Source organism: Balaenoptera borealis (genome assembly GCF_965194805.1).
Source record: "Balaenoptera borealis genome assembly, chromosome: 3".
Lineage (NCBI taxonomy): Eukaryota > Metazoa > Chordata > Mammalia > Artiodactyla > Balaenopteridae > Balaenoptera > Balaenoptera borealis.
The window spans coordinates 73456887-73473876 of NC_138866.1; the positions used below are offsets into that span (position 1 = coordinate 73456887).

At 57.5% G+C, this 16990-nt stretch overlaps 1 protein-coding gene across 3 annotated transcripts in view; it reads left to right on the plus strand.

Moving 5' to 3' along the window:
* The window catches only part of ZFHX2 (zinc finger homeobox 2), a 28818-nt gene extending 17395 nt beyond the window's left edge, over positions 1-11423 (plus strand). For 2 of the 3 annotated variants that reach the window (XM_082387760.1, XM_082387759.1), the window contains 8 exons: positions 187-704; positions 1269-1509; positions 2842-2916; positions 3342-3412; positions 4866-5066; positions 5439-5565; positions 5739-9212; positions 9473-11423. In XM_082387760.1, coding sequence (XP_082243886.1) covers positions 187-704; positions 1269-1509; positions 2842-2916; positions 3342-3412; positions 4866-5066; positions 5439-5565; positions 5739-9212; positions 9473-10452 — 5687 coding nt within the window. In that variant the 3' untranslated portion in view covers positions 10453-11423. The remainder of the gene's footprint in view (positions 1-186; positions 705-1268; positions 1510-2841; positions 2917-3341; positions 3413-4865; positions 5067-5438; positions 5566-5738; positions 9213-9472) is intronic. The other variant, XM_082387761.1, reaches the window with a different exon arrangement.
* Positions 11424-16990: the final 5567 nt, after the last annotated feature.

The following is a 16990-nucleotide window of genomic DNA, read 5'->3' on the forward strand; positions in this document are numbered from 1 at the left end:
TAAGCTCGCTGGGTGTTCTCCTTTCCCTTCCTCGGGGCCAAACTCAGTTCCCTGCTTTCTCTCCAGGGCCAGCCCCGCCGCTTAAATAACCCCAGCTCCCTCAGCATCCACCCCTCCCATTCCCACACAGCAAGCTGACCCTGCCCTGTTCCTTCCTGGGGCCACTAACCTGTCTCTGTCCCCTAGCCCCCGGCAGCCCCTCCCCGGATGCCCACCTGCCTCAAAGTCAGCTTCTGGGCCCCTTGTCCGACGGGCTGCCTGCCTCGCCGCCCCCAGATGACAGCCCATCCCTGAAGGTGTTCCGATGCCTCGTGTGCCAGGCCTTCAGCACAGACAGCCTGGAGCTGCTGCTCTACCACTGCAGCGTGGGCCGGAGCCTCCCGGAGGCCGAGTGGAAGGAGGTAGCTGGTGACACCCACCGCTGCAAGCTCTGCTGCTATGGCACCCAGCTCAAGGCCAACTTCCAACTCCACCTCAAGACCGACAAACATGCTCAGAAGTACCAGCTGGCGGCCCACCTGAGGGAGGGGAGTGGGGCCATGGGCACCCCCTCCCCAGTGCCCCTGGGAGATGGGGCTCCTTATGGGTCTGTCCCCACCCTGCACCTGCGCTGCAACATCTGTGACTTCGAGTCCAACAGCAAGGAGAAGATGCAGCTGCACGCCCGGGGTGCGGCCCATGAAGAGAACAGCCAGATCTATAAGGTGAGAGTGGGGCAGGAAGGGTCTGGGATTTGAAGGGCACAGCACAGAGCCTGAGGGAGAGAGGAGAAGGGGACAGGGCTGGAGCAAGGAGACGCAGGGTGGGAAGGTGATGCGAAAACCCAGGGGGGCGGGATTGGAGAAAAAAGGCCAGGGCACCAGGGGAAAAACTATTTGGAGACAGACGTGGAGAAAGACCAAAGGATGGTGGACTCTGACCAAGTGACTCCGGTACTTTATTCAACTTTTCTGGTGTGTGGGACCAGGGGGAGGGTTCTGTGTCTGCTCAGCCCATCTTGTCCCCAGAAGTTCAAGAGGATGGAACCAGATTCCATTCCTATACTAGGAGGGAGTCCAGGATTGGTAGGAGGAAGAGGAGGAGACGGGGGAGAAAAGGCAGTCACACTCAGGTGGCCAAAGGAAGGAAGAGGAGAGCCCAAGAGGGAGGAAGGGGGTGTCGGGGTGCTGCTGGTCAGGCCCCCCGGGGAGGCAAAGGGGCCCCCTGGGACCTAGGGGCGGCCATCCGTCCGTCCTTCTGCACCTGAGCAGCCTCCTTCCCGTTTGCAGTTTCTGCTGGAGATGGAGGGGGCGGCGGCGGGCGCGGAGCTGGGGCTGTTCCGCTGCCTGCTGTGTGCCTGGGAGACGCCCTCCCGCCTGGCTGTGCTGCAGCACCTGCGCGCCCCTGCCCACCGCGATGCCCAGGCCCAGCGGCGCCTGCAGCTGCTACAGAGCGGCCCCGCAGCCGACGAGGGGCTCTCAGCTCTTCAGGGCATCCTGAGCTTCAGCCACGGGCAGCTCCAGCCTCCTGGTGAGGAAGAGGGCACTGGAGAAGAGCTGGGCCGAGAGGGCAGCCAGGGCGGGAGCTGGGGGCCCAGGAGAGAGTGGCACGGGGAAGAGAAATGGGTCCGTGCACAGTCCAGAGCAAGCGGAAAGGCGCTGGGAAGGCTGCTGAAACTGGCTTTTAGGAACACTGGGGCAGCCGAGGGAGGTGGGGAACAGGAGGCTGTTGGAGGAGGCGGCAGAGAAGAGCAGGGATTTTGCTGGGTGGAGGAGTGGAGCAGGAAGGGAGGTGAGAAGGAACCACCCAGTGATTCCGAGTGGTGACTGGTGTGCTGGCAAAGCTTGGGGGGGGCGGGGGTGTGTGTGTGTGGGGTGTGGCAGGAGCTGGTCAGGAAGGAGAGGAAGGGAGAAAAACAGAGAAAGAATAGAATCAGCTTTGGGCTGGGCCGGGACTTGTCAGAAGGAGGTGGGAGCTGGGGGCATGGCCCGAAGGCAGCAGGATGGGAAGCCCTTGATGAGCTCCCCAGCCTCTTCCTGTATCCTAGGAGGTCTTCAGTCCGAAGGCTGGGCTTAGGGTCCCCCTTAGGCAGCTGAGGTTGTACGAGAGAGACTGGGAAGAGCCCGCCAGGCACCATTGATCCAGAGGGTGCAGAAGAGCCTGGAAGGGGCCGTGAGAGGTGGGCACAGGTGTCCGGGCTTTGCAGAGGCCGGCAGTGGGCAAGGGTGAGGGCATGGGCAGCAGGAGCCAGGAACAGGCAGCATTGACTGGTGCTAATTGAATTGCCAATACACTGGCTGGAGTTAAGTGCCGGAGGGGCCCAGATCAATAGCTAACGATCCTGGAGCAGGACTGAATGGAGTTAAGGAACTTTAACACTTTAATTAGGCCGCCACCGAAAATAAATTCCTACACATCTGTCAATTCTTGCTTGAGTGGTAATCTCCTCTCCCAGCTAGACCTGCCGCCTCCTGCTCACCGCAGCTGCTTCCTTTCAACCTCACCTTCCCTCTTCGGCGCCCCTCACTCTACATTTCTGGGCTCCCTTCTTCCAGGATCAGTCAAGACAGGGAGCTGAGTTTGGTCCTGTTTCTGTCGCCCGCTGCTGGACCTGTTCCCTCATCTTTAAATGACGGGGCTAGACTCGCAGAGATGATTTCTTAGGCTCTACCAGTTCCAACACTGTAATTTCCCCCCTCATCCTCTGTATTTCTTTTTGGCGGCTTTTTGTCCTCTCCTATTGATTCATCTATCCATCTTCTCCCTTTACTGCCTGGCTGCTTGTCCTGCTTCCTCTGCCCTATGTCCTCCTTTCTCTGGTGCTTCATCCTTTTAAATTGACTCTCCCTTCATCCTACACAGGGAAGGCTCCTGTCACCCCCTTAGCTGAGCCACCCACCCCTGAGAAAGATGCCCAGAATAAGACAGAACCATTGGGTGAGTTGCTCATCTGGTCCATTTCTTTCTCCATCCCTTGCCCTCCTCACCCCCCAATCCTAATATTATACATTCTGAGGTGCTCATGGGACCTTGCGGTAATCCAGACACCCAGCAAGGCTTCCTGTGCAGAAGGAGCTAAAGTGATCAAAAGAAAGGGCTCATCAGAGGGAAGGGAGGCGGAGCCACAGAAAGCTGGGTGCTTTTGCCCTCTGGCCATCCCGCTAACCCGGGCTCAGGCCTGCCAAGCTCCCTCCCTGTACTGAGTGTAGTTCTGTACTTCCCTGCCCTTTCTCCCCTTCCCCAGAGCCCACCCCTACCTTGGAAGCCCTCTGCTACAAATCAGGTCATCTTAAGGGCCGGGGGTCTGTGAAAGGAAGAGGGAGGGGCTGTCAGAGTCTCTTAATCTCTCCTTTCATCTTCAGCTTCTGAAGAGGCAGAGAACAAGACTGGCCCTCCTGGAGACAGTGCCGACCAGACCACGGTCAGAACCGGGGTAACTGGGAAGATCTGGGGCGGGGGGGGGGGGGCGTCCAATTTTACTGAGATCTGCTCACATCCTAAAGGCTGAACTTCTAATTAGTAGATCTTTACAGACAAGAGATTTCAGACCAAAGGCAGATCTAATTTTGTCATGCTTGTGACTTACGTCACTCCAAATACAACATTTCAGAAATTGCACCTAGGTCCAGTTACCGGATGTGAGCACCAGCTGAGCTGGCCCTGAGGGGTGGAGCACAGAGGGAGACAAAATGAAAAGAGAAAGGCAAAAATAAAACACCAGCTGCTGCCCAGCTCTTTATTCCTGTTGGGAGCAGAAAGATGTGAAGTTCCTCTTCTACAGAGAACCCTGAGCCTGGGTGGAACTGCCCTGGCACCTCCTTCCTCAGGGCAGAGGAACTGACCCAGATGACCCACACGGACAGCAAGCTCTGCAAGTCTCCGAGTGGCTGACCTAGGCAGGGCCCAAGAGTAGCTTAGCTCTGGGGCCTGAAAGGGTTCATTCTGAGCGGATTCCCAGCCTTTGGTTTTGAGGTGCCCACCCTGTGCCTCCCAGCTCTCCAAACTGGACTGCAATATGCCATGTGTATTACGACTGCAAACTGCTGCAGTAACGGCTTATGTCCTCAGCTCCCCTGCCTCCTAACTCCTGTTCCAGCTATCTGCTCCCAGGGCTAGGTGCATCAAGATGAGTGTCTGGATACCTTTCCTTTATGGCCATCCCCTCCCTGACATGCAGGCCTGGACCAGTGGCACAGGCGACAGGAGAGGAAGTGCAGGCTGACAGAAATGTAGGCTGCAGGTCAGGCAGTCAGGTGACTGAGGCGGAAGTAGAGGGGCCTTCATGCCCCACCCTCTGGAGGTCCGGGCGGGAATGCACCAAAAGAGCCAGGCCAGAATTTTCCAGGGCCACTGGGGGAGCTGTGGTGTTTGTTTACATTAAAAAGGGAAGGGGAGAAAAAGGCAGGCAAAGAAAGTGGGAGCGGAGGGAAAATGAGCCGCCTTCTGAGCAGACAGGTAGGGAGCGCCCCGCTTAGTCCAGGGACCTTGGAGAGGCAGAGTGGCAGGGATACGGGAGCCTCTGCGTCCAGGAAGTGCCAGAAGCAAGGGGAGCTATTTCACGGAGGAGAGACAGGCAGGGTGGGGGCAGGTAAGGAAAGAAAACTAAATCAGAGGAGGTAGGTACAGGGCCGTCCTGTCGGCTGAATAGAGTAGGGCAGCAGAGACAGGGGAAGAGAGAGGCCAGGACGGAGGGAGAGGGCAGGACAAAGAAGGCAGGCCAGGGCAGCGCAGCCTAGGCCTTTGTCCCCGTTCTAGTGAAGTGAGGGAGGAGCCAGCTTTCAGGACTGGGACTCCTCCTCCATCAGGGGTAGGACCAGGCTGTGTCCCGGCAGTGATGGTAAGTCCCACCCCTCCCTGACACCTCCCCCACCGCCTGTGTGCCCCAGGTGTTCTGCTGTCCATACTGCAGTTTCCTGAGCCCAGAGTCCGAGCAGGTGAGGGCGCACGCGCTCTCCCAGCACGCAGTGCAGCCCAAGTACCGGTGCCCTCTGTGCCAGGAGCAGCTGGTGGGCCGGCCTGCCCTGCACTTCCACCTCAGCCACCTGCACAACGTGGTGCCCGAGTGCGTTGAGAGGCTGCTGCTCGCGGTGAGTGCAGGCTGGGGGGCCGGGCACGAGGGGAGGCAGAGGCCGCGGTGTCCGGGCAGCTGTGTGTGCTGAGGGGAGCGGCTCTGCGTGGATCTGAAGGTGGAGTTTAGAGCTGGAGGGAACCTCAGAGCCGAACCTGTCCAGAGCCTCTACTCGCTGGGGAGGAAGCGCCCTTGGGCCCTGAGAGGAACTGTTCCACAGCGGGCGCGGCTGCCAGACAGGAGAGACAGCAGCGCAGGCCCTCTCCTCCGTGGGGCAGGTTTGTCCACAGAGGAGTCTGGAGCTGGGCTGGGCACAGACACAGGTGCAGAGCTGGGGGGTCTAGGGTAGCGGGACGGTGGTGGGAAGTCACTGGGATCTCTTCCATCGCAGGCCACAACTGTAGAGATGACCTTGACGACCAAAGTGCTGCCTGGGCCTGCTCTAAGCCCTCTGGAGGACGGCCCAGAGCCCCCCGCTCCCGGGCCAGAGCCTCTGCCCAGCAGAGACAAAGCAGCAGGTAAGGAAGGGAGGGCAGACCTCCCAAGGTGGCAGGAAAGGGGACCTGGATTCCTCGGACCAAGAAGGTCTAAAGACAACTGAGGCAAGGATGAGTTGCCCTAGATACTGAGTGGGTGGGGTCTGATTTAGACGAGGTTCCCTTCTCACTGCGCCCCCTTCTCTCTCCCCCAGGAGGCCCTCACCTGACCCCGGAAGCCAGTCCTGATCCTCTTCCTGAGCCTCCCCTGCCCTCAGCCGAGGCCCCAGACAAGCCCATGGGAAGCCCTGACCAGCCCCCTTCTCCAGCCCCGTCTCCAGCCCCTCGGCCCGATGCCCAAGCTGACGAAGTAGCTCCTCCACCCACCACGGCTGAGGAGGAAGAGGGGGCTGGCGGGGAGCCCCGCCTGGCAGAGCCAGCTCCAGCTGACTCTCGTCACCCTCTGACCTATCGGAAGACCACCAACTTTGCCCTGGACAAGTTTCTCGACCCTGCCCGGCCCTACAAGTGCACTGTGTGTAAGGAGTCCTTCACGCAAAAGAACATCCTCCTGGTCCATTATAACTCGGTCTCCCACCTGCACAAGATGAAGAAGGCTGCCGTTGACCCCTCCGGGCCTGCCCGCGGGGAAGCTGGTGCGGCACCCGCCCCCGCCGCCGCCGCCACAGACAAGCCCTTTAAGTGCACGGTCTGCCGCGTCTCCTACAACCAGAGCTCCACCCTGGAGATCCACATGCGCTCCGTCCTGCACCAGACTCGCTCAAGGGGAGCCAAGACGGACGCCAAGGCCGAGGGGCCAGAGCGCGGCCCGGAAGAGCCCAAGGAAGGCGAGACTGAGGGGGAGGTGGGCACTGAGAAGAAGGGCCCTGACCCTGGTGGCTTCGTATCTGGTGGACTGCCCTTCCTGTCCCCTCCCCCACCTCCCCTGGACCTGCACCGATTCCCAGCCCCACTCTTCGCCCCACCAGTCCTGCCCTCCTTCCCTCTGGTGCCCGAGTCCCTGCTTAAGCTCCAGCAGCAGCAGCTGCTCCTGCCCTTCTACCTCCATGACCTCAAGGTAGGGCCCAAACTGGCACTGGCTGGGCCCGCGCCCCTGCTGTCCCTGCCGGCCGCCACCCCTCCTCCCCCGCCCCCTAAGGCCGAGCTGGCTGAGCGAGAGTGGGAGCGGCCACCCACGGCAGAAGAGGGGAATGAGACAGCACCCAGCTCACCCCCCCAGCCAACGCCCAACGAGGCGGCCCGCACTGCAGCCAAAGCCCTTCTAGAAAACTTTGGCTTTGAGCTGGTGATCCAGTACAATGAAGGGAAGCAGGCTGTGCCCCCTCCCCCAACCCCACCCCCACCCGAGGCCCTGGGCGGTGGGGACAAGCTGGCCTGCGGGGCCTGTGGGAGACTCTTCTCCAATATGCTCATCCTCAAGACACACGAGGAGCACGTGCACCGCCGCTTTCTGCCCTTTGAGGCCCTGAGCCGATACGCCGCTCAGTTTCGAAAGAGCTATGATAGCCTCTACCCGCCCCCGGCAGGGTCCCCCAAACCTCCCGATGGGCCTCTGGATTCACCTGCTCCCCACCTGGGCCCACCTCTCCTGGTCCCAGAGCCTGAGGCAGGGGGGGCCCGCCTCCCTGAGGAGCGAGGCCGGGCAGGAGGACGCTGGCCCCCAGAGGAGGAAGAAAGCTCCAGAGGGAATCTTCCTCCCCTAGTGCCTGCAGGCCGCCGCTTCTCCAGAACCAAGTTCACAGAGTTCCAGACCCAAGCCCTGCAGTCTTTCTTTGAGACTAGCGCCTACCCCAAGGACGGAGAGGTGGAGCGGCTCGCAAGTCTCTTGGGCCTGGCTAGCCGTGTGGTGGTGGTGTGGTTCCAGAACGCCCGCCAGAAGGCTCGCAAAAGCGCCGGCGACGGTGGGCCTGTGCCCAGTGGGGGAGGCACTGGGGGAGCCTCCGGCTGCCGGCGCTGCCGGGCCACCTTCTCCTGTGTTTTTGACTTGGTGCGGCACCTCAAGAAATGCTATGACGACCAGCATCCGGAAGAGGAGGAAGAGGCAGAGAGGGGGGAAGAGGAGGAAGACGCAGAGGAGGAAGATGCAGAGGAGGAACAGGGCCCGGAACCCCCAGCGGGGCCCGAGGGCCCATCACCAGAACCTCCAGACAGGGAAGAGCTGGGCCAAGCAGAGGCCACGAAGCCAGGAGGCAAAGAGCCTGAAGGGAGGGCCCCTCCCTCGCCCTCCCCCGTCCACGCCTGTGACCAGTGCGCCATGTCTTTCCCCAGCCAGGACCTCCTGACCAGTCACCGCCGGCTGCACTTCCTGCCACCTGTGCAGCCCAGCACTGCCCCCCACCTCCTAGACCTGCCCTTGCTGGTGTTCGGGGAGCGAAACCCTCCGGTGCCAGGCACTCCACCAGTGCCAGGGCCACCCCTCAAACGGAAGCACGAGGACGGTAGCCTGTCTCCCACGGGCAGCGAAGCAGGGGTGGGTGGGGAGGGTGAGCCCCCCAGGGATAAGCGTCTGCGCACCACCATCCTGCCGGAGCAGCTGGAGATCCTGTACCGCTGGTACATGCAGGACTCCAACCCGACGCGCAAGATGCTCGACTGCATCTCCGAGGAGGTGGGGCTCAAGAAGCGAGTGGTGCAGGTCTGGTTCCAGAACACCAGGGCCCGGGAGAGGAAGGGCCAGTTCCGAAGCACCCCCGGGGGAGTGCCCAGTCCGGCAGTCAAGGCCCCCGTCACACCCAGCCCGGCACCCTTCCCCAAGTTCAACCACTTGCTGGGCAAGGTGGATGATGGGGCTGGGAGGGAGGCCCCAAAGAGGGAAACACCTGCTTTTCCCTACCCCACAGTCACCCCTGCTGCTGGGCCTCTGCCTTTCCTGCCACCTGGGAAAGAGGCCCCCACTCTGACACCAGAGCCACCTCTACCTCTCCCACCTCCCCCTCCACCCAATGAGGATGAGGGCCCAGAGGAACCGTCTAAAGCTTCTCCAGAAAGTGAGGCTTGCAGTCCATCTGCAGGGGATTTAAGTGATTCGTCAGCTTCCAGCCTGGCTGAACCAGAGTCCCCCGGGGCTGGAGGGACCAATGGGGGCCCAGGAGGTGGGGCTGGGGTCCCAGATGGAATGGGGCAGCGGCGCTACAGGACCCAGATGAGCAGTCTGCAGCTGAAGATCATGAAAGCCTGCTACGAAGCCTACCGCACCCCTACCATGCAGGAGTGCGAGGTGCTGGGGGAGGAGATTGGGCTGCCCAAGAGAGTCATCCAGGTCTGGTTCCAGAATGCTCGTGCCAAGGAGAAGAAGGCCAAGCTGCAGGGGGCAGCAGTCGGTGGGGCTGGGGGCAGCAGTGAGGGCCCCTTGGGAGCCCAGCGCACCGACTGCCCCTACTGTGATGTCAAGTATGACTTCTATGTCTCCTGCCGAGGCCACCTCTTTTCCCGCCAGCACCTGGCCAAGCTCAAGGAGGCAGTCCGAGCCCAGCTGAAGAGTGAAAGCAAGTGCTACGACTTGGCCCCAACACCCGAGGCACCCCCCGCTCCCAAGGCTCCACCTGCCACCACACCTGCCTCTGTGCCCCTCGGGGCTGCCCCGGCTCTGCCTCGCCTGGCCCCGGTCCTCTTGTCCGGCCCAGCTCTGGCCCAGCCCCCGCTGGGCAGCTTAGCTCCTTTCAGCGCAGGTGAGTGAGAGGTTGGGAGAAGCTGGACTTCAGAGGGCATCTCCCTCTAATGAGGTGCCCTTCCTTTTCCTTCTTGACTCCTCCCATCTCCAGTCTCCTCCCTGGCCTCCCTGTGTTTCCAGCTGGTGGGGTAGAGAAGGGAGGAGAGGGAGCATGGAGGCCAGGCGGTGGGGACGCATGAGTATGTGGCTGGAGGTGGCCTCCAGCAGGAAGGATGGCAGCGCCAGGAGGTGGCTAATCATCACTCTTCATCTTCCTAGGCCCTGCAGCCTCCTCAGGCCTCCTTGGCCTCGCCACTTCGGTCCTGCCTGCTACCACAGTGGTCCAGACTGCTGGCCCAGGCTGCCCCTTACCTCAGAGACCTATGCCCGACCACACCAACACCTCCACAGTAGGCACCACTGACCCTGCCCCAGGCCCGCCTACTGAACCCTCTGGGGACAAGGTCTCTGGTGAGCGAAAGCCAGCTGCAGCCCCCGCCAACTCCTCCACCGACGCCCTCAAGAACCTCAAAGCATTGAAGGCCACTGTCCCAGCCCTGTTGGGGGGCCAGTTCCTGCCCTTCCCGTTGCCCTCTGCAGGGGGGGCCACGCCGCCAGCTGTCTTTGGCCCCCAGTTACAGGGGGCCTACTTCCAACAGCTCTATGGCATGAAGAAGGGACTGTTTCCCATGAACCCCGTGATACCTCAGACCCTCATCGGACTGCTCCCCAACGCCCTCCTCCAGCCACCGCCCCAGGCCCCCGAGCCCATAGCCACAGCGCCTCCGAAGCCGCCTGAACTGCCCGCTCCAGGGGAGGGGGAGGCCGGGGAGGCCGATGAGCTGCTGACAGGCAGCACCGGCATCTCCACCGTGGACGTGACCCACCGCTACCTTTGCCGCCAGTGCAAGATGGCATTTGACGGGGAGGCCCTGGCCACTGCTCACCAGAGATCCTTCTGCTTCTTTGGGCGGGGCTCCGGGGGTTCCATGCCCCCCCCGCTGCGGGTGCCCATCTGCACCTACCACTGCCTGGCATGTGAGGTGCTGCTGAGTGGGCGAGAAGCCCTGGCCTCGCACCTGCGCTCCTCGGCCCACAGGCGCAAGGCGGCCCCGCCCCCAGGGGGCCCACCTGGCGCCGCCACCAACGCCGCCACTGCCGCCACGGCTGCTGTGGCTTTTGCCAAAGAGGAAGCAAGATTACCTCACACGGACTCCAACCCAAAAACTACTACTACCTCTACACTTCTAGCTTTATAAACAGATAAACCAAGACGCGGGGACAGGGAGGGCCTCGGGGCTCCTTCTCTTACCCCAAGGGGTGTCTGGTGGGAGCTCAAATCCCTCACCCCACCCTTGGCCCTGCCCACCCCCCTGGGAATCTGTCAGTCTCCACCCTCAGTGGGCTTCACACACCCCACCTCCAGCAGAGTCCTGCCTCCTCCTCCACCCCCAGACACACCGATCCTTCACAAATCCTGGCCCCTTGGTCTTTACAGGCAACACATCCATCTTGCCATCTCGATTATTCATTCACATCCACCCTGCCCACCAGACACAAGATCTATCCTTGGTTTCATCTTCCTACAGCCTCTTTCCTACTGAATTCCCAGTCACCCCTCCAACTCCTATAAACACACAAATATGTTATCCCACGCTGTTCCACTGACTGAGAAAACACCAAAAAAAAAAAAAAAAAAAAAAAAAAAAGAAGAAGAAGAAGGAAAAAGAAAACCCAAGACAAGGAAGGGGGAAGGAAAATAAACTTTGCCACTCCCCCTTCTCCTTCCTACCCTCCTCGTCTAGAGCACCATACCGCTCACAAACTCTTTCCAAATACTCAGTTGGCTCCCAAGGTTGGAGCCTGGGATGGGCAGGGAGCCCATGAAACTCTAACCAAACTGGAGGTCAGCGGGGAGAAGTGCTCCCAGCTCACTCTCCTCACACCCCTCCCTCCTCACCTGACAGGGGAGCCCCTGTGGCCTGAACTCTAAGGGAAGCCACGGCCAGGAACCCCTCTGCCAGCCCCGACCCTGCACCCCGGAAACTGCAGTAACTTATTCTCAAAGGCTTTAAACACAGAGATCCTCTCAGCAGCCGTCGGCCTGCCCCTTGTCCCAGCTCTGCCACGTGGCGGTCCAGCCTCCGGGACCGGCGCTGCCCACCAACGGCAAATCCAAAGTTCTTTAAAAAAAAAAAACTGAAACACACAACCAAAAAAAAAAACAAAACACGAGTGCGAGAGAGAGCACGCACACACGTGCGGGAGAGAGAGATGGAGAGACCAGAGGAATGAACTAATGAAAAACAAACTTGGAAAAAAAAAAAGAAAAAAGCCTGAAAACTCTCCCATCAAACAAGTGGTTTTTTTCCTGTTTGTGTCACTCCCCACCCCACCCCATTTTAATGGTTCAAGGGTCTTTGAACCACCTTGTCTCTGGAAGATCAAATGGCTTTAAGTCCTTGCTTGGGTTCAGTGGTCCACAAGACTAACGGGAGTGCAGCCCTGCCCTGGCTGTGCCCAGCCTCAGGAGCGGGAGCTGGTAATGGGGAGAAGAGCCTGGAGGCTGGGGAGAGAACCCCATCCTTGCCCCCTGAATTGAGTATTTATCAGGACAGGTTAACAAACATCCCCTCATTCTCAGCTGTGAGTTACAAAAGTCAGTGTCACTGAAAGTAGCTTGGCCGTCTCAGGAGGAAAGGGGTGGACTATAGCCCGGGCAGTCTGGTTTCTGAATCTTGGGTCTGCTTCCCTTTCACGTAGCTGCCACCATCTCCTCTCATTCACTTCTTTCACACACCTCTCTTCCCATTCCCTTCCTGGTGCCCCCTTCAGATTTCTGGCCCTTCTTGAACCTCTTTGCCTTTGTGGGGACCCTTATTCCCTGTCTGTGTTCTTCCCACACCACCCCATCCTCTGCCCCTGCTTCCTCCGGCCTGGCCCATCTCCTCCAGGAAGCAGCAGCTGCTGGAGGTACCCCCCCCCCCACCCCCGCCGCAACACACACACACACACACACACACACACACACACACACAAAGGAGTTAGGGCCTCCCTATGAAGCTCATGGGGTCTCGAGCTGATGACAGCTGAGGGGATGGGTGGGCAAGGAGATGACTGAAGCACAAGGCGAACCTTTGATAGAGTGAGATCACCAAGGGAACCAACAGATGAGGAATGTGCTAGAAGAGGGTTCCCCACCTCTAACTTCGTTGTCTCTGTGAGCATCAAGTAACTGTGGCAACTCCAAAGCCCAGCTACAGTGGCAATGGGTGGAGACGCAGGTGTTTTAGCAAAGAAAAGCCTGCAAAAATTTCCCAGTCCTCCAGGTAGTTTCTCCTACAACCCTTGCCCCTAAGACCTCCCCCTTTCTAGGTAGTCTCCTTCCAAACTCTCCCTTCAGGCTGCTTCTACTACCAGTATCCATTTCATACACGCACACACACAAATTCAGCCAGCCCTGGGATTTAGGTTTCCTGGCCTGTCACCCTGTTCCTTGAACATGTTAATACTGAAGCAGTGGCTTATGTGCAGAAAAGATAGGAGGAGAGAAAAGGGGAGGGAAAACTTAGCTCAGTTCCTAGTCCCCATATGCTCTGTGAATCTCACTTCTGGTCCCATTCATTTCTAAAATGAAAAGCTCCTAACCTAGCACATCAGGGGTGGGGTGGATTAGTTATTCTGATGATGCCAAAAACGCCAGTTCCAAATGCAAGAAGAATGAAACTGCCCAACCACGGGCTTGCTCCTGCTGCTCCCACCTTCCCCCACCTCAGCATCTCTCGTGCACCCCTCCCTCCCTCTCTCTCTATCCTTTTCTCTCTCCTGTTGAAATTCTGTGTATAAAACTATTTTCTTAGCAGCATGTGTATGAGGAAAGATGCTTTTTCACTCTGTGCTTTCTGGGAATGTGATATGTGTATAAAAGTTGAAAACAAACAAAGAAAAATTAGAGAAAAAAAAACAGGAGAAAAAGAGGGAACGTTTTAAAGAAAACCTTGGCAAACACCTTGCATGGGATGATTAGAGGTGTGGTTTCATGCATTTTAGGGATTTACAGCCAGGGTAGGTTGGCTTTAGTTTGAACTATGAATATTTTCACCAGGAGTTAATACAGCCACAAACTCCTCCTCCTGTTGCCCTTCAACATAATCTCTTACACCCAGATTCCCTGGCGTGGAGAATCCCATGTACATTCACAGTCGTGGACTGGAGCTGACTGAGTAGCTGTCCTTACCAAGAACCCTGTAATCTGGGGGACAGAGGAGCCTGGCCAACTGCTGACTTAGGTCAGTCAACGTGCTTCTGGAGGGTGTGCCATTCCATGTTCCCAGTGGCCGGAAGCATTCCTCCCTGACCCCTTCCTGAGACCACAGTCCTCAGCAGCAGCACTTCTGCTCTGGAGGTTCAGCGAGTGGGTGGCTCCTGTGGACAGAGGCTGAGTCAGCACCGCCCCACGCAGAATGCTAGAGGTGAATGCCAAGTCGCCCAGGTTAAAATGTGCTGCTTCTGTGGAGCAGTAAACCAACTCGAGCGCGTGGCACATCCATACCTATCTCGTGGTACCCTCCCCTCCACGCCAGCTCTAAAGTGAGCCTGAATCAAGGGCTCATAAGATTGGTCTTCCATGGCTCGGGGCAAAGGCTTAGGGTTTCTGACACACACAGGTCCTAAAGCATCCAAATTCTGGTCCACCCTACTTACTGTCAGGGTCAGTACCAGGAGGGGGAGGTGGAAATGATCTTGGCTGTCTTTTCTCTAAACCAGAGCCTGTATGGGGATGGCTTACGGTACCCAATTCTCAACTAGGAACAAAAATCAAAGTCTGTGGAAGAACATGAGAAAATCTGAAGCCGTAGTGGCCAAATGGGGCAGAGTCTGCAATAGGACCACAGAAAGAGACCTGTTCTTCCCCCCGACCCTCTAGCCCCTGGAGTAGACACATTCGCTCCTCTAATCATTCATCCCTGTATAGATATTCACATGTGAAATACAGAGCTCTGTGTATACAACTACACCAACGAAGCAAGCAAGCACACTGTCAGAAACAACAGCAGAACCATGTATAGAGAGAGCTACACGGATGCACACAAATGCCAGAAAGAATGGGCCCCACGGGCATATAGGCACAAGGGCCGTGCCCCAGAGCCATCAACTACACTCCCATTAAGTAGAAACACCCTCCAATACATAGTAATTTTCTTCACACAACAGGAAGTAGGAAAAGCTTATAAACAGAGAAATGTAACCAGGGTCAAGAAGAGTGACCAAATGTTGACCATTAATCCATGGGAAAGGACCTTAAATTCCTCTGGTGTGGAGACACCAGGTACATTCACAGTCGTGGACTGGAGCTGACTGAGTAGCTGTCCTTACCAGGAACCCTGTAATCTGGGGGACAGAAGAGCCTGGCTAGAGAGGGGAGGGAGGTAGAAGAGAAACCAGGAAGAAACTCTGGGGAAAACGTATATGAAACACAGGGATAAACTGTGCTGGGAACCTGTGTTACATGAAGGGCCAGGTACTGGGGAGCAACTAATGAGAAACCTGTAAGCCCTGAGGATGTCATTCTTAGAGAACTGAGTGAGGAAGAAATGTCCCAATTCCAACGAAGTTCTGGCTACAATAAGAAAGGCTATAGGCCCAGCCTCAGGGGTTTACAGAATTACAGCGTGGATACACTTGTGAAAAGATGAGATGAAAAAAAAGCCAGAGAGGAAGTTCATAGAAGACCTAGGCCAGGACTCGTTAAATCTGGGGAAAGATGGGAAGTGATCAATCCCCAGGGAAAGCCTCCCAGGGAAAGACATAAACTCCCAGAAGAACATAAAATTGAGTGAGGACCCACCCCATCTTTCTCCTTCATATAGAGAATCCCCACAGCCTTCAGACAAAGGAGAGACAAGGGGTCAATGGCATTATTCCCTGTCAGTAGTCTGAGCCTCATGTTTCGTGCAGCTCCCAGTCATGCAGAGGTGTCTGGCTAGAGGCTGGTGGGGAAGCAGGTTGATTACAGGTGGACCAGAAAGACAAGTGAGGGGGGAATGGTGACCAGGACTGACTCATACCCCTCCCCAGCCATACACACACTCTTAAACAAACAGTGACTAGAAGACTGGAACAAGTAGTCAGCAGGAGCTCAGCAGTGCCCCACATCCATAGTCCCTCCCTGATATCCCAACCTGCAGCATGCCTTCTCAACTGGCCTGGCCTCCGCTGTGCTCGCTCTTGGAGAGCCCCGCCAAGTGCTCAAACAGCAGCACCGGCAGCGACTCGCTAAGCATCAGCAGCAGGCCAGGCCCTGGGTTCTGCCGACCCCTGCTTCCACTCCCCGGGACCCTGACCTGCCTCCAGAGAGAAGTGTAACTAGGACCCATCCCGTACCGAGCTGCAGAATCCACACCCATCTGACCGGACCGCAGAGAGCAATCTCCCGACAATGCTCCTAACCTAGGGGTTCTGGTTTCAGAAACAGGGCAGCCATCCATCAGAACCTGGGGGCTGAAAGTGTCCCGTAAGGGATTCTTCTGTGATAACTCCTGCCAGTGAGAAGCATAGTTCTAACAAGTTAAATCTGCCTGATTTGACCTCACAATCTCTCCTTTTCCTCCTGCTGCCCCCACCTAAAAACACACATCCCCACCCCCACCCCCAACACATATATCCCATGCATGACTGCATAAAGACATGAATATGGTTGGGGAGGATGAAGAAAGATGCAAAAGGCGTGGGAAATCCAGACCTGATTAACTGTCCTACAAGGTGACTGCCATCTCTTAGAACAGTGTTTCTCAAAGTTTTGTCCACCTGCATCAATGGTCACCTGAGAACTTGTTCAAAATGCACATTCCTGGACCACACCTCAGACCAACTGAATCAGAAACTCTTGAAGTGATTCAGTGCTTTCTGGAGTCTGAGAACCACTTATTTAGATTGCTCAGCCCCGTCTACATCTGTGACCTGCCCCTAACTCTCCAATACCCAAGGCCTAACCCTGCTACAGCTGGGGCTGCCACAGGGGACTAGCGTCACCCCAGATTATCCTCATTACCCTGACATTTGGAAATCTGACTATGTCTTCTGCTTGTGGTGCTTATTCTTCAACAGGAAAAAAGTTACAAGCATCGCCCACTCACCCCCTTGACTGAGTGCCTCCCTGTTTTCTCCTCTGCTGTGGAAACCACCTTGCTGCTTCTGAAGCTGCATCCACTTCCAGACGTGCTGAAGTCAGAGAGCCCCCAGGCCGGGCAATGGCTTTACTCCCCTCTGAGCAGGTCCTACCCCTATCTGAGCCGCCCAACCTCCCCTGACGTCACCCAGAGCCACCAATTCTTCTACCCGAATATCTTCCTAGTCACTGACCCACAGCCTCTGGCCACCCAGGAAGCAAGGAAAGCCCAACCTGCTGGAAGTTCTTCCACATGGAGGCCCAAGGTCCAGTTTAGCAGGACTCCTGATGGCACTGCATCTGGAGGTGTAGGGCTGGTCTGTGTCACCACAGATGCTGGGGTTCCACTCCTAGGGGCCTTCCTCTCTGCCAGGGAGGGCTCATTGCTGATCCGTGGTCTCTCTTCCAGAGGTGGATTTCAAAGACAGGGAAATCTGTCCACCTCGAATTGGGAAGCCATAGAGAAATTACTAAACACAAAACCTCCTTGAGTGGTCTTTCTGGAAGGACAAGTCCCAGTTGCCTTTGTCTTCCTAACACCTGCCCACCTCTCTAGGCCTAGAGCACATCTCCATCTTTCTAGGACTGTTATTGAATATGGGCCTTTTCACAAGGGAGAAAGAACCAGT